The 20,903-nt window shown below is 41.6% G+C and overlaps 2 protein-coding genes across 4 annotated transcripts in view; one reads left to right on the top strand and one right to left on the bottom strand.

Annotated features, from left to right (window-relative positions):
- LOC109635044 (dedicator of cytokinesis protein 3-like) overlaps window positions 1–11,511 on the top strand; it is a 43,214-nt gene extending 31,703 nt beyond the window's left edge. For both annotated transcript variants that reach the window (XM_069525874.1, XM_069525875.1), the window contains 17 exons: window positions 1,036–1,184; window positions 2,995–3,081; window positions 3,294–3,398; window positions 5,115–5,256; window positions 5,597–5,763; window positions 7,398–7,484; window positions 7,613–7,792; window positions 7,889–7,972; window positions 8,066–8,182; window positions 8,367–8,488; window positions 8,594–8,729; window positions 9,046–9,127; window positions 9,353–9,468; window positions 9,546–9,630; window positions 9,733–9,855; window positions 9,988–10,070; window positions 10,761–11,511. In XM_069525874.1, the coding sequence (XP_069381975.1) occupies window positions 1,036–1,184; window positions 2,995–3,081; window positions 3,294–3,398; window positions 5,115–5,256; window positions 5,597–5,763; window positions 7,398–7,484; window positions 7,613–7,792; window positions 7,889–7,972; window positions 8,066–8,182; window positions 8,367–8,488; window positions 8,594–8,729; window positions 9,046–9,127; window positions 9,353–9,468; window positions 9,546–9,630; window positions 9,733–9,855; window positions 9,988–10,070; window positions 10,761–11,369 (2,474 nt within the window). In that variant the 3' untranslated portion in view covers window positions 11,370–11,511. The remainder of the gene's footprint in view (window positions 1–1,035; window positions 1,185–2,994; window positions 3,082–3,293; window positions 3,399–5,114; window positions 5,257–5,596; window positions 5,764–7,397; window positions 7,485–7,612; window positions 7,793–7,888; window positions 7,973–8,065; window positions 8,183–8,366; window positions 8,489–8,593; window positions 8,730–9,045; window positions 9,128–9,352; window positions 9,469–9,545; window positions 9,631–9,732; window positions 9,856–9,987; window positions 10,071–10,760) is intronic.
- A 4,669-nt stretch (window positions 11,512–16,180) lies between these two features.
- The window catches only part of LOC109635209 (poly(rC)-binding protein 4-like), a 32,672-nt gene continuing 27,949 nt past the window's right edge, over window positions 16,181–20,903 (bottom strand). For both annotated transcript variants that reach the window (XM_020096228.2, XM_020096229.2), the window contains exons 13-14: window positions 18,174–18,343; window positions 16,181–17,149 (exon numbers count right to left, since the gene is read on the bottom strand). In XM_020096228.2, coding sequence (XP_019951787.2) covers window positions 16,804–17,149; window positions 18,174–18,343 — 516 coding nt within the window. In that variant the 3' untranslated portion in view covers window positions 16,181–16,803. The remainder of the gene's footprint in view (window positions 17,150–18,173; window positions 18,344–20,903) is intronic.

Genomic DNA, 20,903 nt, shown 5'->3' with positions numbered 1-20,903 from the left:
CTTTACTCTCATTATTGACAGTGGTGGTTTTTATTGTGTGCATGTAAATGCAGCCAAATATGACTAATTGAATACAACTTTATCCATCACTTTTGTAACATAAACAAAAGGCAGCTGGCGAAATAATGGAATCACATTTTAGCGTTCTGCAGAGTTGGCTGTAATCGCACATGTGGATTCTCTGTGAATCACTGTCTGCCAAAAACAAGAATTCTCATCATTTAACTTCAGAAAGGGAAATTTGTCTTTTGGTTTTGTGTTTTAAATGCAATGGATTCATGTTGCTGCAGTGTTCAGTTCAGGGCTGCAGCTTCTTTTCGTTTCGTTTATTGATCTGCTGTTTTTTCTATTAATCAATTATTCATTTGACCTTTAACATTTAAAAAAAAGATTGCCTGTTGAGATTTCTATTGATTATTTTCTCTAATTAGCGGAAAAAACCCCAAAGATATTTCAAATATGTCATAAGATAAAGAAATAATTGCAACTTCTCACAATTGAGAGGCTTTGTCACTCGATAGGCTGTTGAGTCTTTTTTAAAAATACATTTTGTTTTGACAGTTTCACAGTTGTTTGCAGGGAACACGTCGTGGTTCAGTCTGGTTTGTTCACTGCACAGAAGACATTGAATATTTCTGTCCCTCTCTGTTGTCTGTAACTCACACCCTCAACACGTGATATCTTTGTGAAAGCAACAAAAAAACACTGTTCATATTAAGTTGTGACAAAATGAACAAGACATAATTTCACTCATTTGAGGATTGTGCTAAAACAAGTGAGGGAAACTGAGAGTAGATGATTACAAGGGTCCAGGTGCTCTTTGCACCTCTGGTCCTCAAAACTTACTCGCCGTGCTGTGGGCGGCTTTGTGCCACACGCCATCTGGACCCCAAATGTCTGGAAGGTATCGGTTCATCACTGCAGCCAGATTGTGTAAAACCCCTCAACATCTGCAAATTTGCTAAAGAGCAGACGAGCACGATGAGGCGCTGTCAGTTACTTGACCTTTGACCTGCTGTGCCCTCTCTGCCACAGAGGCAGCGTTCACCCTGCTGTTGTACTGGGAGCTGCTGCAGTGGGAGGACCGGCCCCTGAGGGATTTCCTCCACTACCCCTGTCAGAGCGAGTGGCAGCGCAAGGAGAACCTGAGTCGTAAAATCCTCCACTACTTCAACAAGGGGAAGGCAAGTGGACTGTTTTATAGCTTCACCTCGCTCTCCTGTTTTTACTCATTTAAACCAGCATCTGAACGTCACCTTGTACAATTGGGTAACCTTAAAAAGACTTAACTTTGGCGTTCAATTCTATTCAGTTTGATTTGAACAGCACCACATCGCAGCGTTCATTATTCAAGGCACTTTACACAATGAGGTTGAGAAACAGAGAAACTCAACAGTTCTCAGCAAACTGTGGAAAGAAAAAAACTCCTTTTATAGCTTTTTAAATTATTTATATTTAAATACTATTCCGGTAGCTGTTTGTTGCAGCTGTTCCTAAGATAATGAAATGTTGCCCTCATTAACACTGGCAGAGAAACAGAACCCTGTAGTGTTATGTATAATGTTCCTCCAAGTTTTAATCTATCTTTAAACATCTTTCAAGTCCCCAGTGAATGTTATTGTTAATTTGTTATGATGCTTCATTTACTATATTGAACTATAATATACACAGTGGTGGAATAAACACTCAAATCCTTCATCTAAGTACAAGTGGCAATAGGACAGTGTACAAATACAATTGCAAGATATCCCAAATGTGTAAGCTACAGTAATTTAAGTAAAAATGTAAAGGAAGTAATTGTTAAAAGCTGCAGTGTTATTATTAGAGACTAGCTAATTTTAGATACTGTTGAGTAGCAAAATCTTTATTGACGCATCATATTTTACAAGCAGATCCTATTTTAGATGTAGAATCACAGTAAAGCAGATAAACGCAGTGATGTAGATGTAGGAAGCAGCACAAAATGAAGCTACTACAATCTACCAAGTCCTTTCTACCACGCTGAAATTATACAAAAATAATTATATTGCTATTTCTTTGGAGTACCTCCTGTATTCTAAAATACTTTTTGTTCTGAGTATCATAATACTAACATGTAGGGTTCACCCACACAACTATACTATAATGGTCAGTTGAATAAAATGTGATTTGCGTCCTCCTGGTTCTCATCCACTAAATCACATTAGTCGACTGGTGTCTGTGGTTCAGAGAGCACAATGCCCTCTGGACTCCGGGAGCAGCTGAAGGAAATAAATGTGGCCTCCTCATGAACTATTTGTCATCTCTTGTTTTTATCACTGCCTTTGAATAAAATAAAAAAAAACATTGTGAGATCCCTGTGTCAAAATTCTTTCAGGGCAAATTTTATTTGCGACCTCAGTGAATTAATAATGAAAAAGTTATGTAGAAACTGGATTTACTCATTTCACTCAATGGCGAGCGCTCACACTCAATCTATAGTGCTGTAGCGTGCACTGTAGGAGGGTCAGTAAAACAACTAACTCGTGTGAAAGGTGAAATGTTAGATCATATATTAACACTTCAAATGAGAATGTCCATGAAAGATAAAGATTAACTGCAGAAGAAATTCAACCCAAATTGTGTCAACCCCTTTTTTTTTTTATGACACTATCATTTCAAAATGCAGTGAGTTTATTTGCATGTTAATCCACATTCAACCTCTTGAAAGGAAAAAGACATGAAACGAAGCCTCATATCACATCATTGTATGGTCACTGCAGAGACGTCAGTATGATGTCTGTTCATACAGTTAATATTTGTATCTTAGTCTGACTAAAGAAGAATGAATAAATTAGAGACTTGAACATGGATACAATTTGGGAAATGTGTACTTTTTGACCTTTTCATGCAGAAGTTGTCCAGTTCTCCAAACGTTTCCATTTGAATAATGATTTGTCTTGATAGTAAATGATAAATTCATCTTCATTGATTTCTTCCATTTGCTCTTTATCTCATTTGTATGTGACTCTGCAGTGCTGGGAATATGGAATCTCTCTCTGCCGGGAGCTCGCTTTCCAGTATGAGACTTTATATGATTATCAGAGCCTCAGCTGGATTCGGGTGAGTGAAGTCTTGCACGCTTCCTCTTCCTGCCGTTATTATCGAACCAGCATCCACTGGTGCTGTGTGCGTGTGTGTGTATTGCGTCAAACACAATGTCCTGTTTACCTGTGCACGCCCACGCTCACCAGGAAATGCAGAGAATTCCGTAATGTGTGTGACTGAGTCATTATTCATGGTGACTCCTCTGCGCATTTCTCATTCTGTGACAGAAAATGGAGGCAGCCTACTATGACAACATCATCGAACAGCAGAGGATTGAACCTGAGTTTTTCCGAATGGGTTTCTATGGCAGGAAGTTTCCTTTCTTCCTCAGGGTAAGACTTATGAAAGCTTGTCTTCCTCTTCTCTGTCCTGACACAGTTTTGATTCTGCTGATGCAGCCGCAGCCTCACTGCTCAGTCATGCTTCAGCTGCAGGAGCTTGTGCAGGACAGACAGCCTGGATGGGAAATTGATGTCATTCCTCAGCCAACTCCCAACAGTCCCCTTCACTCTAATTCACTCTAAATTGCCCACACTCATAAAGATCAGTCCCCTAAATGTGTCTGATTTTATTTTCATCACTATATATTCATTATTCCCTGGGAAAAGATTGACAATATTAAAAAACAACATGTCTCACAATGTAATGAAAACTAAGTCGTGGGTCCGCCCTGGATTCAAATCCACAACAAAATGTAATGACTTCTTCCCTGACCCATAGCTCATCCCTCCACCATGTTGTCTGTGTTGTTTTTGCAAACAAAGGACAGAGGTAAAATAATAATATGACAATGATAATAATAATCCTTGGTTGGGGCATTAAAACTAAATATGTAAATGTGAATCCAAATCAATCCTGAGAAGCATGGTGCAGTTCATATGCAGTGTATATACAGTGTAATGATAAAACTGGATTCTCTAGGTGGTATATTTGTATGTGTTGGCATAAAGATTAACATTAAAATGATAAACTGTGTGAACATCATGGTCATCACAGTATATAGGAACTGCATCTGTATAAGGTTCTTCAGCCTCCACATAAATATTTGCCTGCAGCTTGTGACAGAAACCTGCAGAGACATACTTCAAATGCTGCTCTCTCTCATAGTATCTAATTTCAAGTCGGGGCTTATTTACTCCAATTCCAATACCTCTGTGTGCAGAAAGATAATGAGAAACTGGTTGTTTGTTAGCCTTTCAGTTATTTTATTTAATGAAGTTAGATAATTCTGCAAGAAAAACATAAAAACATGAGCAATGTGCAATTTGGGGTGTTTTTCGGTTGCAGTCTTTATTGCACTTACACTAAAAACATCAAGTATTACTGTTGACACTAAAACAGCAAATATAACTGAGACTAAATTGATAATAAATAAAAAAACCTAGAGCAGTTTATCTCCACTCTTACATTCAAGAAACACATCATCAGTGAAGCAACTTTCTTCTTCCACCTCTGTTTCTATTTCTTACACAGTCAGATGCAAATATTCCACAGTGTATCAGTGAAAAATGAAGCTGCTGGAATTCTTAATTGATAAAAAGATTTAAACCACATAAAAACCTTTATGGTCCCCTCAGTGGCTTCCTGTTTAATCCAGGTCAGACTATAAACTTCTATTTCTTACCTAAAAAACTCTCTGGAGATTTGCAGCATCCTATTTTTGGCAAAACTGCACAGAGCTTTGCAGTGCGACTAACAGCTCAGCTCACCACAGTTAGGACAACACAAGCAAATGGAAACTCATTTACAGAGCATGTAAGAAAAGTGCAAGTCGTTCAGAACAGTTAAAAGTGATGAAGACGTCAGGACACATCTGTGGTTTTGCGAGGTACTGAATTTGAGAATCTATCAGTAATGTTGAAAAATGACCAAAATAATTTCAATTTTTTCCGTTTCAACATGATTGGATTATCAAGATATCCTGAATATTGCTTTTAGTTGAAGTAATATTTTCTCTGTACAGTTGTGTTTAATATTTATTTCTGCTGACTTTTGCTCGTCACTGTCTGTCTTGTCTACATCCACTTGTTATCTTCTCCTCTCTGCAGAATAAGGAGTTTGTCTGTCGTGGTTATGACTATGAACGGCTCGAGGACTTCCAGCAAAGGATGCTGGGGGAGTTTCCACAAGCCATTGCCATGCAGCATCCCAACCAACCCGACGACACCATCCTGCAGAGCGATGCTCAGTGTATCCTATTTGTTTTACTGTGGCTAGTTGTTGGCTTGTTTATTTTTAATGCGATTTATTTATTAATTCATCTAATGTTTATTATTGTATATTCAGGTTGTTAAGACAGTTTGTTATGTCATAAATAGAAAAACAGCTAATCTGCACATTTGAGAAGCTGAAACCAGCAAATCTTTGGCATTTTCACCCATTTACACCTGATGCAACACAACAGAGTTTGATTTCCAGAGTCAGAAAGTGACACTTTCAGAATTTCCTCTGAACATCCCTCCCTCTCCATCCCTCCCTCCTCTGTGAGCGGACTCGTCTCTCTGTTGTTTCCTTGACTCTCTCTTTCTAGATTTGCAGATCTACGCGGTCACTCCAGTGTCAGACATCTCTGATGTGCCTCAGATGGAGCGTGTGCCGGAGAGGATCAAGAGCTTCTACCGCATAAACAATGTCTGTCGTTTTCACTACGACAGACCTTTCCACAAGGGGCCCAAGGACCGTGAGAATGAATTCAGGGTACGGTGAGCCAGCAGCGCCACCTTCAGTCCATGTCTGCCTCACGGTTTAGAGCTTTTCCTCATGACTCGTTAAAATCAAATGTTAAAATAGCAAAAGTCACAAAGTTGAACAAACTGTAAAAACTGATAAAGATTCATGCAGTGATTTTTTTTTTTCTAGAATAATTTGGCCTTGCAGATGATGTAAGCAGATATAACACCCCCTGGTGGCCACAGTGGAGGTCATTCAGCTTTTAGGCAGAAATGCCTTTAAAATCTAGATTCAGTAAATCTTAAGTATTTGTCTGTAAATTTTAATTCTCATGACTAAATGAGAAAAAGATGAAGCTGGAAAAGAAAATATCTGTGTGCATTTTTTCTTTGCTTAAACGCTAAAACATTGCTTCATCAGGAATACGTGGGTTTGACAGTTGCCTGGCAACATGAGCAACCCACCGACTGTCATTGGGTTGTGATGTTTTTCAGTCACAGTCACATCAGGTCTGCTAAACATCAACTGTAAAGTAAAGTCACAATCATATATGACTTTGGTCCGTTTAATCCTCCCTAGCTGGGTAATTGCCTAATATGTTGAAATCTAAACATTGTTATTGTGATTTTATATATTCATCCAAACAAAATGAATCACTTACGTCGACTGCAGGGGCATTAGTCATTTACACTGCAACATGATAAATGAGACTGCATCAACTATATAGATTTATTTATCTACACTAATAACAACACAACTAAGAAATGTATCTAAAATATTATGAATTGCAGTTACTTTTTACACTTAATAACATATTTGTTTTGCTGTATTTTATCACTTATTTATTTAAATGGTATTTTATATTAATATGCACCTATTAGTCTGATATATAGCTTAATTAATTAACAAACTATATTATATTATTTTCAATAATTAATTCTATTTTAAATAAATAGAAATTAGAAATACTCAATAGATGATTTTGTATTAACTTTATTTATTTAAAGATAATAATATGTATAATGTATTTTCACTAAATTCACATTCATCTGTCTGTAGTTTAAGCATGAAATCCACAATTTTCTCGAGCCAAAATGTATTTTCTAAATATCTTGTTTGTCCTACTAACAGTAAAAGTACATTCACTCTACAACTAAATATTAATTATATAAGACTGAAGGCTGACATTTTAGAAGGTTTGAAACAATGGAAGTGAAGCATATTTTATTTTAAAATCATTCCGGTGATAAAACAGTTGTTTGAATTGTTGACGATTCTTCTCCTGTTTGTGACTGAATTGTTTCAGCGCTTCCCTTCATCGTCAGTGTGCTTCTCCTTTGTTCTGCTCACCCAGTTTTTCTAGTGTGACTACAGCCAACAGAAAAAAACACATTCAACCTGCAGGGCTTCAGAGACTTGGACCAGACATGATTCTGTACTTCCCTCTGACACACTAACCCACATTAGGAATCAAACCACGTCAGAACTTTTACTCTCCACTGAACTGCATGTGACGCTACATCACCGGTTTTTTCTTTGTCCAACCGGGTTATTTATGGATTGTTACACACCGTCAGCTCTTCACTGCACCTCCATTATCATTAACTACTGATTGTGGTTGATAGTGAACTGCACAATGTGGTTCTCTACCTCTTCAACAGAGTCTGTGGATTGAGAGAACCACCCTGATTCTCTCTCGTCCTCTGCCTGGGATCTCCCGCTGGGCGGAGGTGGAAAGGAGAGAAGTGGTGAGGAGCTCGAACAGTTATTTGTTCTATCATCTTACATTGCACAACTTTTTCTCTTTAGTTTACATACACACACACACTCTCTTTGCTTTTCTCAAGGCTTTGGGTGAATATGTCTTTATGTCCAGGTGGAGGTGAGCCCTCTGGAGAACGCCATTTATGTGGTTGAGAATAAGACCCAGGAGCTGCGGACTCTGATCAGCCAGTACCAACACAGGCAGCATCATGGCAACATCAACCCGCTCAGCATGTGCCTCAATGGGGTCATAGATGCCGCCGTGAATGGAGGCATCGCCAGATATCAGGAGGTAACTGTCACAAAGCAAAGGGAGTGGGGGGTGATTAAAAGTAACAGAAATGATGAATCTGTGATCGTCATCCTGACTCATCCTCATCTACACCAGGCCTTCTTTGACAAAGATTACATCAGCAGTCACCCAGAGGACACGGAGAGGATCACACATCTGAAGGATCTGATGCAGGAGCAGGTCAGACTCGGCTTTCATGATATGATAGAAACGCTGGTTTCACAGACTCACGTGAACATGGAGTGAATATCTTCATTTTCTCTCTTATGACAGGTGCACATTCTTGGAGTGGGACTGGCGGTTCACGAGAAGCTGGTGCATCCTGAAATGCGTCCCCTGCACAAGAAGCTGGTAGATCAGTTCCACATGATGAGGACAGGTTTACACCATGTGAGTATTTGTGGTTTTCATTTTTTTGGTTTGTGCTGTGTTTAGTTTACAATCCTTGCTCACGTATATAAAACTGTTTGTAGATCATAAGATGTGATGATACTTGTGTGTTTACATGCAAGTGCTTTAATGTTTGTGTGAGCAGTGTAGTTATTCAGAGCAGTATATGGTTGGGTCCCAGCAGGGTGTGCCCAGCGTGGATCGATTTGGCCCCGCAGGCTGTCAAGGGGTCAACTCTTCTCGAGGCATCCTCTCCTCCCACAGCCACATGAGCCCTGAGAGCGTGCGTCTCATACACAGACACAGGTCGGTCACACACAGAGACGCTCATCAGTAATGCCAGACCGAACCTCAACCACCACTGCAGCAGCGATACATGTTTTTCTTACATTCTCCGACCTGTGTCCACAGCCCTCTGAACCTCCAGGGTTCCATCCGTCACTCGTCGTCCTCCCTGTCGTCTCACACGTCCAGTGAGGCAGGAAACCTCGTCATAATGACTGACGGCCTGATGGGGGAGCACCCAGAGGAGGCGCTACACATGCAGGTAAGGCCTGAGATAAAAACACAAATAGAATGAATGGAGATTATTATTGTTTTGCATGTTATGTAAAGTGTATAGTGTCTAGGCCTTTCTAGAATGTATTCAATAATCAGCAAAATTTAATTAAGATTGAGAAAATTATGAAATTAGCCAAAATAAGCTGTTACCATGTTATTAATGCTGCTTTTGAAATGTACACGACATTTTACCTCTAGTTTTCTGTCTCTTAGATGAAACAAGAAAGATAGAAAGATGTTTTCTTTTCCAGATCAGTGCTTTGATAGCTTTTGTTATATTTAGCACATTTTCTGCTTTGCAGCCGAGCCCCTCCTCCTCCAGCCTGAGCTCAATCCGCTCCAACTCTTCTCAGATTATTAACTCCGCTCCCTCGAGTGCCAGAGGTGAGTATCGCAGCTGCACAGAGTCACACTGGACACGGAAACAGAGACTGAAGCGATCATTGTGACCAACGACAATATTTCTGTGTCTGTGCATATTATATTTCTTGGTGCATGTTTTACCAAGCGTAGGCGCTTAAGGGGAGTTAAGGGGAGCACAAATTAAAATAGCTCTTTCACAGATTTCTCACGAATCACACGTACAACATGCGTCTCTTCCACATCCAGGATCTCCATCTTTACCTGATAAGGCCAAACACAACCGAGAGGTAATGATACTGTTGCCGTCTCATCGTGAGAGGGTCAACAACTCCATGTACTTCAACATGGCAGAGAACGGACAGGTGAGACAGAACCACAAACTGTAGAGATCATTTTTTTAAAACCTGCTTTTGATATTTAACAGTACTTTTTCTCTCAGAACAACCACATGCAGCGTGCCTTACTTCAGCAAGTCAGCCCCTGTAAGCCGTGTGCTGATCCTCACATGAACCTGCCAGAGAAAGGTAACACAAACACACACACACGTGTTGAAAAGTGCAGTGTTACATACATGACACATACAGTATCACAGTATGTATTGATCTACTTTTATGTTCCCCCTCAAGTCTTTCCCAGTGCTCCCAGCAGCTGGAGTCTAGATGGAGAGAACAGGGAGCAGATGTCCTACATGCCAGCCTCTGCTGGAGGGGTAATCATGCCCCCTGTCCCACCCAGGTCCTTTCCACCAGGTGCTTTCATCTTATCACGTAATCGTCATGGTTTTACTCCGAATGGACGACATGTACTTTCATTTCAAACAAGTATTCAAACAGGCTTTTAGATCTTCTCTTTGTTTGTGTGACTTTGACTTCTCCTTGCAGGACACTTCCTGATGCACTGTGATGCGTACCACCACCAGAACAGCGACCCTCCCCCCGCCCTGCCTGTCCGTTCCCTTCGAAAGGTGCGAAATAATAAGTTTATATAAGTTATTATTTTTCAGTAATCTTAAATGTATTTAAAATATATGTAGGGTTCAATAACACATTAAACATGTAACATTTACAAGGAGCCAGAATAAATTTTGTACAAATCAGATATCTGATTTTTACCTCATGATGCTCAAGATTAAATATTGATCAAACTTCCACATATCTGTTGCTTTGTCAGTTTTGTGCAGGCAATTGTTGACAAGTTCATCCTGTCAACTGCTTTTTACATTCATTTATTTTTTTCGCTGTGGTCATGTTTAATTGCTTGTCTTGACTGGCTCTGTTTATGTTTCTCCTCCATTTTCTTCTTGCTCCTCTTTCTCGTATTATTAGCACTTTGTCTTCATTTACAGTCAATTTATTATATATACACCATTGCAAGTTAAACGACTCATCCCAAAGAGCCTGTGATTGAGTGTCGACACCAGCCAAGTCATAATTACAAAGCAATTGTCAATGTTTGAAGCATGAAAGATGAAGCAGCTGCTGACTCTCTATCTTCTTTTACTTGAAGAGAATATCAATATTTCTGACAGCATGTGAAGGCAGCTTGAGTCAGGTTGAGGTTCAGGTTGTTGTGACAATGCTGGACTCTCTGCCTTGACTGTAGCTCAAAATAAAAACACCCATGATGCTCACTGTCTCTCTGTCTCTGTCGCCAGTCTCCTCTGCACCCGATCCCCGGCTCCCCCACCAGTCCTCAGTCAGCTCTGGGGGGGAGTAACTCCACTCTGTCAGGCAGCGCCAGCAGCGGTGTTTCCTCCCTGAGCGAGAGTAACTACGGAGGTCAGTATCCAGACCCAGGTCCGATCAGGAACGATGCCTTGGAGCCTCTTCCCAGCCACCTGTGGTCCCCACCTGACGAGTACCTGGCCTCTCCCTACCTGCACATCCACTACGGCGGGCCAGAAATCGACTCCGTTGACCCGGTCCGCCCCTTCCATTACCGCAGCCCTGCCTCTCACCCGCACACCCATCCACACCCTCACGCTCATGCCCACCCGGGGCTGGACAGCCATTCCCACGGGCCGCCGCCTCACCACCACGCTCCAACCCACGGCCCTCACCACATCCCTTACCGCAGGCCTCAGCCTCCAGCTGTGCCGCCCAAACCCTACCTGAGAGAGGGCTGCATCCCAGAGGAGGAGCTGCCCCCTCAGCCCATCCCGCTGCCCCGCAGGATCTTCCACTCGCCTCACGGCCACAGAGAGGACCAGGGCAAACACGCCTGGGAGCAGTGCATCAGCGAGGAGCACGAGGAGACGCAGTGATGAGGAGGCTCCAGTTTTATTTCAGTCAGAGCTTTTTCCTCCCTGTCTTTTTTCCTTTCATCTGCACTGAGTTAAAGGAGCAGTTACAGAAAAGAGTCCGGCATGAATCTTATGTGTTCGGTCAACACTTCTCGCTCTCTGCTTTAATTCCAGTGCACGTGAAAGAAAAAAAACAAAAGAGCGAACCTCGATGAATCCACAGTTTGAGGCACAACTGCAGTCACTGCTCCGTGTGGTCTCTTAGAAATGATTTGAAGAAAATGATCAGTTGAACGAGACAGATTAACTTTGTTCAAACATTGATATTGATTGTACACGACTGTACAACTCGTCTGTGAGCATGTTTTTTTTTTCATTTGAGAATAATACAGAAACAGTTTTGTGAAATATGATGATCAGAGTCAACATGATCCCAGGTGCAGTATAAGCTCTGAACTCCCTTGATTTTTTGCTTTTCATGTCATTTTCACGACAGGTTATTATTCACAGTGAAGTGACTCCTCTGCTTTAAATGCTTCATATATACGAATTCTTATTTTGATAAATTTGCTACATTATAGTGTTTTCAAAGGCTTAAGTCCATTATGTTTTTCAAAACACTGTTAAGTGCTCCTTAATAGTGAATCATATCAAATGGCGCACTGTAATACGTGTTGCTGCTGTGCTGTCATATACAGCAGGTCTCTACGGTTGGACTCTCTCCTCACGGACCGGCTTCTCAAGGGATACGAACTTCAGTCGACAGCAGACTGACGATTTCCTGTCCGTACCGCGCGTACGGAAACCTACGTGAATGTATTCAGATGAGATGTTCTATTCATATTGCACAAGCTGCAATCCTGGTTTTCAGTTAAGTGCTTTAAGTTGAGTCTATGTTGAAGAAGTCTCTATTTGTCTCTTTTGTGCGACGAAGATATCTTGAGGGGGATTGAGAGCGTCAAGGCGGACTGATGGGGATTGTAGGACAATGACAGGCAGGTCCTACGAGGACCCCCCACTTCACACCTCGACCTGCTGGACACTAACACCAGTACCGTTTTCTCTCTCTCTCTCTCTCTCTCTCTCTCTCTCTCTCTCTCTCTCTCTCTCTCTCTCTCTCTCTCTCTCTCTCTCTCTCTTCATTTCCCTCCCATCTTTTCCTTCTCTGTATGGTTGTCAGACCATGCTAAGCAGTGAGGGCTGAGCCTGGACAGTTGCACTGGCATCTGATGACACTGTCTAGACCCTCTCCTGCTGAGTGGCCGGTGGAGGGGCCCACTCAGACAGCGTTGGAATTGCCTACCTGCCTTAAGTGCACTCAAATGCAGTTTGACCCCCTCATCCAGACTGTGAGAAGTTCATTTAGCGACGGCCTGCTCTCCTTCTCATTCTGTCCACTGTACCTCCTGAAGGGGAAAAAAAGATATCTACCTACAGTAGTGATGTTTTCGTATGGTTTCATCCCGCTTTGGTTTCAGATTGTCGTTTGGTTTGTTGCGCTAATATTTCTTATTCTGCCTGCGGCTCTTTCTCGATGTGTGAAAATTGATGACGTGTTTAAGAAGATCGTTGAGGTCCAGACTCAGAGGGAGGTTTACGTTGCGTGGAGCAGAGGAACAGCGCTGTTTATTGAGATGTAGTGATGTTGGAAGGATATAGCTAATATTTTAACAATTACTTGTTTTCCTGGTTGTTTTTTTTTGCAGGTGGATGCTTTGTGTTACTGTACATCAAGTTGTCAGCTGACTAGACAACATCTATTTTTGTATGTGAGATCATCAGTTGTGTGAACCTATTTCAGACCGAGACAGAAGGCCCAGCTACTGCAGCTGTACTTTGTATGGAGGTGAACCTGAGGTTAGATATATACAGTATGTGAGTATCTCTTGTGAGCTTGACGGCACTGAGGATAACTGGTGACTGGAGTGATGCTCAAAATATGCGTACAATAGAGTTTTCAATGTAAATTCTGTTATTGTACATACGGCAGTATTGTGAAATATTTTTGAGAATTATTGCAGACACCCCAAAAAGGTTTATCATTGTTTTGTGTATATACATGTACTCCAGAGATCAATGTAATTGATAAATATCTATAATCAGTGTTTGAAAAAGGACAAATCCATTAGACTATGGCTGTCTCCACCGTTCTTGACTTTGAGTCTTCTCATATAAATACTTTATACACTTTTCAATGTGCTTTCCTGTACATATGGTGTTAGCATGATCAAACAGTGTTTGGTTGTAAAAGTGGTTTTCCTACTCCCATAACTGCTGTGGTATGGAATTCATTAACAATGCCAAACATTAAAGACAATCTTTTATCAGCTCGAACTCCCTCCTCCTTACCTTTGCTGGGCTGTGATTGGTGGAGCAGTGTGCGCAGGCGACAGTAGAGGGCGCTGTCTGTCATGGAATTACAAGACTGGGACACCAAAGTGGTGAATATGCAGTTGTGATAATGTCCCCAGTGTGTGTGTGTGTGTGTGTGTGTGTGTGTGTGTGTGTGTGTGTGTGTGTGTGTGTGTGTGTGTGTGTGTGTGTGTGTGTGTGTGTGTGTGTCGTATTGATTGAGGACATTTTGGCTCTAAGGGTTTCATGTTTCAGGTTATCCAGGTTAATAAAGGTTTGGGTTAGGATCAGGACATGGGTTTGGGTTAGGCATTTAATTGGCATGGTTAAGGTAAGAGGTAGGGAATGAATTCTAATCAATGACTGTACCTCACAAATATAAAATGTGTGGTTAGAATTAGAATTAAGCATTTAGTTGTGATGGAGGTTGGGTTAAAGGGAATGCATTATATCAATAAGTGTCCCCACAACCTTACATGTCTTTCTGTGGTTGTGAAAATGTTTTGTTCCAAACCATTTATGTCCTCACAACTTCACACAGATTTTTAAAAGTTTAAACTTGGTTTTAAGGTTAGTCTGAGAATTAGGTTTAGAGAAGATTGGAGATAAAAGAAATCTAAAAAATGTAAAAACAAACAAGAAAAATTTAAAAGCAGAGATTGAAGAATTTGAATTGTTAAAGGTGTCACAGGAGGGGCAGCGTGAGAATTGGTTTAAAAAATAATAATTCCACTGCTACTTATCTGATTGGTTTAATGCATTTATTTCTCATTAATAAAATTGAACACATTTAGAATGAGGTTTTAATTTTAATCTTTAAACTAAAATTCAATTTATTTATAGCCCCTAACCCTGAGGATAAGGGTTAGGTATGTAGTTGTGATGGTTAAACTGAGGGTAATTGGATGAGCAATGTTTTATGTCGATGAGTGTCCTGATAACTATAGACAGACAAAAACATTCTGATTATTGTTTTCCCAAAGATTTAAGTTTCACATACATTTATCTTCACAAGCACATACCAGATAAAAAATAAATATTGTGTGTGTGTGTGTGTGTGTGTGTGTGTGTGTGTGTGTGTGTGTGTGTGTGTGTGTGTGTGTGTGTGTGTGTGTGTGTGCGCGTGTGCGTGTGCGCGTGTGCGTGTGCGTGTGTTTTCATAACATGACACATGATCCCTGCGGCTTCACCACAGATGAAAAAGGAAGACAAACTCTTCAGTGGCAGTGACAGCTCTGGTTCCTGCTCTGCACCAACTCAAGCTCCACACTGTCACTGGCATCGCACTTTGATATTCAAATGTGAATCCATATGTTTGTGTAGATTTCATCTGATATGTGATTGGAGATTAAGTTTTATTTATGCGAATAATGGAGAAAAATAATAACTCAAAAGCTTGTTAAAAATAAATGCAGCCAGATAGAATTAACAAATCTTTCTTCATATGAATATCACCCTGAAAGTCCTATCATGACTCATTCAAGAATTATCAAAAAAATCCTGTCTCTGCTTTGTGAAAAATAATAATCAGATTAGAATTTGAAAGTCTTGTGGTTTTTGGATTCACGAGATTCTAATGTTTGAAAGAGATTTAGTCCGTTACCATGAGAAAAGGGATGGAACCAATTCAAAATTAGGCAATATGACATGTCCGAAGGCCAGTAGAGAGGCAGATACATGGAAAATGCCAAAAGAATATAAAGAATGTCAAGGCTGTGGACGACTTCAGCTGAATAACAGTGACATTGCAGGCTGTGTCTGTCTGCCTCTGGAAGTGAACGTCTTTGAGCACAGATGAGGACGATGCTCTCTGTGTGTTGCATGATGCAGTCACAGGAAGGGAAAAAAAACAGAAGAGTTGGGATGAAAGGATGCGAGCTGCCTCTCCAGAGGATGATGATGCTGCGCTGCATTCTGATGCAGATACTGAATTTTTATTTTTGCAGCATCACTAAGGTTCTTCTCGTTTCTTCCACTTCTCTCTCTTTCTTTCTCTCTGTTAGCATCTGTTTCTTCCTCGGAAAGCTCATGTTTTGTCCTGAGGGACTTGAAGGAATTGATTTCAGTATATAACAATGTGCTCTCCACACAGAGCAGCATGTGATTCAGTATCTACTCGTTTGTGCAACACTTACTTGCATGTCAATGCATTATTGCTCGGCATGTGGGCAGAGCTCCTGTCTCTTCCTGAGTTGCACCGACTCATTCTGCAGTTATTGTTCGGGGCACAGGAGCACAGGGATGGGAAAAGCAGCTCTCATAAATTCTGGCAACCCGAATGAGAAGCTGTCATCCAGACTGCATTTGGAGGAAAACAAAAATGACCTGGATGTCGTTGTTAAGGCTGTGTCCTCCTGAATGTGTGTGTGTCCTGCACTGCTACAAATATCACAGATTATAGTTCAAATCTTCAGTTTTAATACCGGTGATGCAAGAAGAAGAAAAAAGGACATAAACTTGGAGACGATGCATCCACCATGTCAGGAAACAAAGACTTTTAATAAAGGAAACAATACTAATAAATAAAGATTAATCAAGTCGCTCATTCAAAAGAAAATCCAACAAAATGAACATAACACTGAACAGTAAAGTACAGTACCATAGCACAGATTATCAAAAAAAAATCCCCCCCAAGACATTTACAAATTTCTTAAAAACTTTATGAGGCAAACATAGACATTGTATAAAAGCATCATACAGTAGAGCATTTGTCATCTGAGTATAATTTACAAATTTATTGAAGGATAAATACTCACAGCTGATTATCTAACTTGAGACACACATGTGAAAACACTCATTTAAACATGTGTCTCTCAGGTGAGGTTCCAGCCCTTTTTTTTGTGTGTGTGATCAATATCAGTGATGAGGTGACGATGAAGCAGTCCATCAATTCATGGGAAACTCACAAATTATCTATAATCGTAAATAACTGTTTTAATAGCTTTGTCCACATCTCCATTGGTCTCTTCTCTGTTGGTGCATCACAGAATAAAAGTCAAGAGCATCTCTGCCGGCGGATATGGCTACATCAGGCGTTTGTGGAAGAACACTGCTCGGCCGTCCTTCATCTGTCTCTGCAGACCCGAGAGACGCAGAGGCTGCATCAGTAGGGAGCGAACTTCTGTCTCTCTGGTTTTTTGATGCAGTTGGCTGAGGAGATTTTGGCGGTGTAGGCGGCCAGAGTGGTGTGGGAGGGTGCCGCAGTGGCAGTCACGGTGGGGGCAGGGCTGGACAGAGTCAGGAAGGGGACAGACTTCACGCCCAGCAGGCCGGAGAGGGGCATAGCGCCGTACGGGGCGCCCAGCATATGAGCCGGGGTCAGGGCGCCCATAGTGGCTAGGGTGGGTGTGGGGGAGGCAGCTGGGGAGCCTGGCTGGGTGAAGGCCATGTTGAGGTCGACCGGAGTTGCCATGGTGGCTGCCTGGGCTGTGGATTTGGCTGTCTCTAAACTATGAGGGCAGAGATACGAGGAGGGGGGAAGGGGAGACAGAGACAGGGAAGAAAATCAAGATTAGTGGATTATACTGTTGCTGCAACACTGAGGGGAGGTTCTGGAAAATGATTAAAGGGGAATTACTTTGGCCACTGTTTGGTTTGTTTGTTCACAAAAACCTGGTGGAGGGACGGACATTGATCCAGAAATCTTATTTTCACTGATTTTCTCCAGAATAATTCATGGATCTTTATGATTGTGATTTCCACCACTGTATAGTAACAAATAAGGCTATAGGGTAATCAGCAGTTATATGTGTCTTCAAAATTTGTAGAAATATGTCCAAATATGATGGATTTAGAGTTTCTGTTGGGCCTTGGTGGAGGTATGTGCTCGACTGAGTGCAGTCGATTACTGTTTACTGTAAAGTCGATAACTGTTCTTGTTGAGAGTGCCATGGCATCTGTGGAAAAACTTTTAAATCCTCTGTGTGTGCAGACTTGTGGGTGGAATCTGACCCAAGTGTTGTTTGGGTCTGAAGACTACAAATCTGAAAGTCAAAAATGAATGTGGACTTGGATTAAAAGGTGAGTTACGAATGTACAACTATCCTGTCGGTGGACATGTTGCATTGTGGGTAATATAGGCTTTGACATGGAGAAGAGTTTGTGGAATTAAAAAAAGAAGATATCTCTTGTTTTACAGCTTCCTTTCCATTGTTATCAGAGGAATGCTACATCGGTGGAGAACTCTCAGTTACCAGAGCATAACACAAGGTCGTAGGTAGAGTAAAGCAACATTTTGGCTTGTGTTGCACAATATTTTTTATATTTTAGAAAAGACTCATGGAAAATAAGGACAAAGAAAATGAATATTCAAAGTCACACTGCATTTACTTATTCCCATAAGGCCAATTACCAGCAGCACAAGAACTTATCTCATTACTGCTTATCATATTCTAGCATGTGACCTTTAACCCTGAGAAACCATTTCTCTCTGTGTTGACTCATTAGATGGCAGTACGTGCTGCTGAGTCTTACCAGGAGGTAATGAGGTACTGGGCCAGGTTGATGTTGACCGGTGTTCCTGTGATAGTGACATGGCGGTCACTTGTCCCGTCCAGCTGGCTGCCGATCTTGATCTGCGCTCCTGACACCTGCCTGATCTCGTTGATCTTAGTGCCCTGACGGCCGATGATCGAGCCGATCAGCTGCGGAAAGAACGGAGGTGAGGAAGATCAGTCAGTCTGACTGAAAGATGAAGGAACAGAGGATACGCTTTACGAGCAGAGGCTTCAATAAATCATTTGACTGAATTTAGCCTTTTGTCATAGCGCGATCTGTTATGCTGATGGAAGAGATTCTGACGATAAGGGCCTAAAAAAACACTATGACCCAAAAAAAAGGCGTGTAGTTGAGCTGACTTCATGCAGACCACTTCAAATATTGCAGTAAGACTGTTTGTCTGCAGTGGATTGGTCATCCATCATGCATGTCAAAAGCACTTTTCCCCCCAGTGTCTCCCTTAATTGCTACTGCGTGTGCACCGGTAAAAGAGACGAGAGACGGCACATTTGCCTGTCATTAATCTGAGTGGCTAAAAGGTTATTGATTCCTTGGTGTGGTGATGACTTCCCAAACAAATCACTTCCCAAACACATGCCAGCCAGATGCATCTCTGCACTAATGGAAAACATAATGGGAAAATAACTCAAATATATAACATACAGTCCCATTGGCTGCAGCGTTCTCACTTCACCGTGAGGAGATTAGACAGAGACGCAAGTTTTTATTGCATCTCCAAATACATTATCATTTTTGTTCTGCTTCTATAAACCAACCTGGACCCTCAGCTATTAGTGACAATAGATATTTAACAGGCGGAGAGCTGGAGGCTGCGTATTAGCTCAAGTGCAGAGTGTCAGGGCTCAGCGACATGGTTACGCTGCCAGATATATAGTGAACAGGACAGACAGTGATTAAGTACTTGTAGTATGTGTGTATTGGCAGCTTAACAGCAGCTGACACGGAGGTAGAAATACACAAGGCGCATGCGAACACACACAAACACACACACTAACACACTCAGTGTTCTTGCTGCACTTGTCCCTGCATTTCACATTCCTTTCCTGAGAAGTAAGCAGCCTGTTCTACAATGTCTGATTTGTCACACCGCGACCTGGTTGGTCTGCCTGGCTATTATTGGCTCAGCAGTTTATTCTGGGGGTGGGGTGGAGGTGTGTCTCTGTGTGTGTGTGTGTGTGTGTGTGTGTGTGTGTGTGTGTGTGTGTGTGTGTGTGTGTGTGTGTGTGTGTGTGTGTGTGTGTGTGTGTGTGTGTGTGTGTGTGTGTGTGTGTGTGTGTGTTGGGTGGGAGGCAGCCTGAAGCCCAAAGAGCAACTCACACCTCATGAGACAATAGCCACGACAGCCCCTCAAATCACTGATAACGTCTCTTCCCCACTGGGACCAAGACTCCCCACTGGACTCTGGCCTTTTACACCAGCTGTCAATAGATACCAGCTGTCAACCCCTCGCCCACTTTGGCAAGCATGACCTCATTCAAAAGCATTCCTGTATGAACAACCTCAGAAAAAGAGCTGAATAAATGACACAGGAGACAGTGGGCATGTGCTCACCAAAGTGATTATTTTTTCCTAAGCAGTCGAATAACAGTAACAGTGCACGGTGCTGCTGGTCGTCAACTATAAGTGGCCTATATATTGTTGAGTTCCTGCTGAGGCAGTCATTTGAAAGGACACAGGAAGAGGGATGGGATGGTGAGGGTGCAGCCATTTTTCTTCTGGCTAAATCTTCCTTGCGCAGTATTACAGTACATCCTGCTGACTGGGTGTAAGCAGTTTCTCAATGCATCTGTGTGTGTGTGTGTGTGTGTGTGTGAGCACAGAGCAGGATTGTACAGTCGTTGAGTGTGACCAGCCTGGGGGGAGGGGGGCTGAGGAGGCTCAGTCATGGCTACAAGTCATCTCTTCTGGAACAATGGCTGGAGCTTACAGCTGTCCCTGTCACGTATAGCACTGGACTCCCTCATTCCTCTGATGCATTGTGCCACTCGCCCATGTGGGGCTTTACTTGGAGGAAAAAAAAGCCTTCAGGCATTTGAGAAATGTTGAACTGTTGTGGTGGATATATTCTGTACGGCTCAGTAAAACCTTGAGTCATCAGCACTTGTGTTTTTGTCTTATTTCTATAGTAAAACAAAGAGAAATGAATTTATTGTCTTTGCAGATAGTGTCTGGTATTGCAGATATCTTAAAGAGTATTGCAAACTACACATTTGAGATTCAAGCTGTTTGTCTTTTTTTCTTATTGTTCAAGGGTATCAGCTCAACCCTGATAGTTTATTCCTCTGTGACACAAACCTCTAAAAATGGAATGATGCTCCTATATCACCCAACATGGCCACTGTAGTTTATTTCTGAGTAACTCCCATAAATACTATCTTGCTGCAATAAATACTTTGAGTGTCTATTCTTCCGCAGTTGGAAACAGTTCCAGACAAATGCTCAATCAGCTCCTGTTTGAGTAATGTCTGCTAAAAACGACAATGCCAAGCTGTTTTAGGAAATTACTAAGCATTTTTGAACAATTAAATTTTGAAAGTTAATTAATGGAATTAATGAGCTTAACGAACGCATTTTTAGTTTTGGTCTTTTCATTTGTTCACATTAATACAGAAATACAGCAGCTGTGTCTGAATCATCTGAATCTTCAGCATGTGGTTCTTTTGAAAGATTGTGGTTCGGTTATTA

The sequence above is a fragment of the Paralichthys olivaceus genome, chromosome 6 (assembly GCF_024713975.1).
Source record: "Paralichthys olivaceus isolate ysfri-2021 chromosome 6, ASM2471397v2, whole genome shotgun sequence".
Lineage (NCBI taxonomy): Eukaryota > Metazoa > Chordata > Actinopteri > Pleuronectiformes > Paralichthyidae > Paralichthys > Paralichthys olivaceus.
Note: the sequence above shows the minus strand (reverse complement) of the source record. Positions and strands in the feature narration are given on the sequence as shown.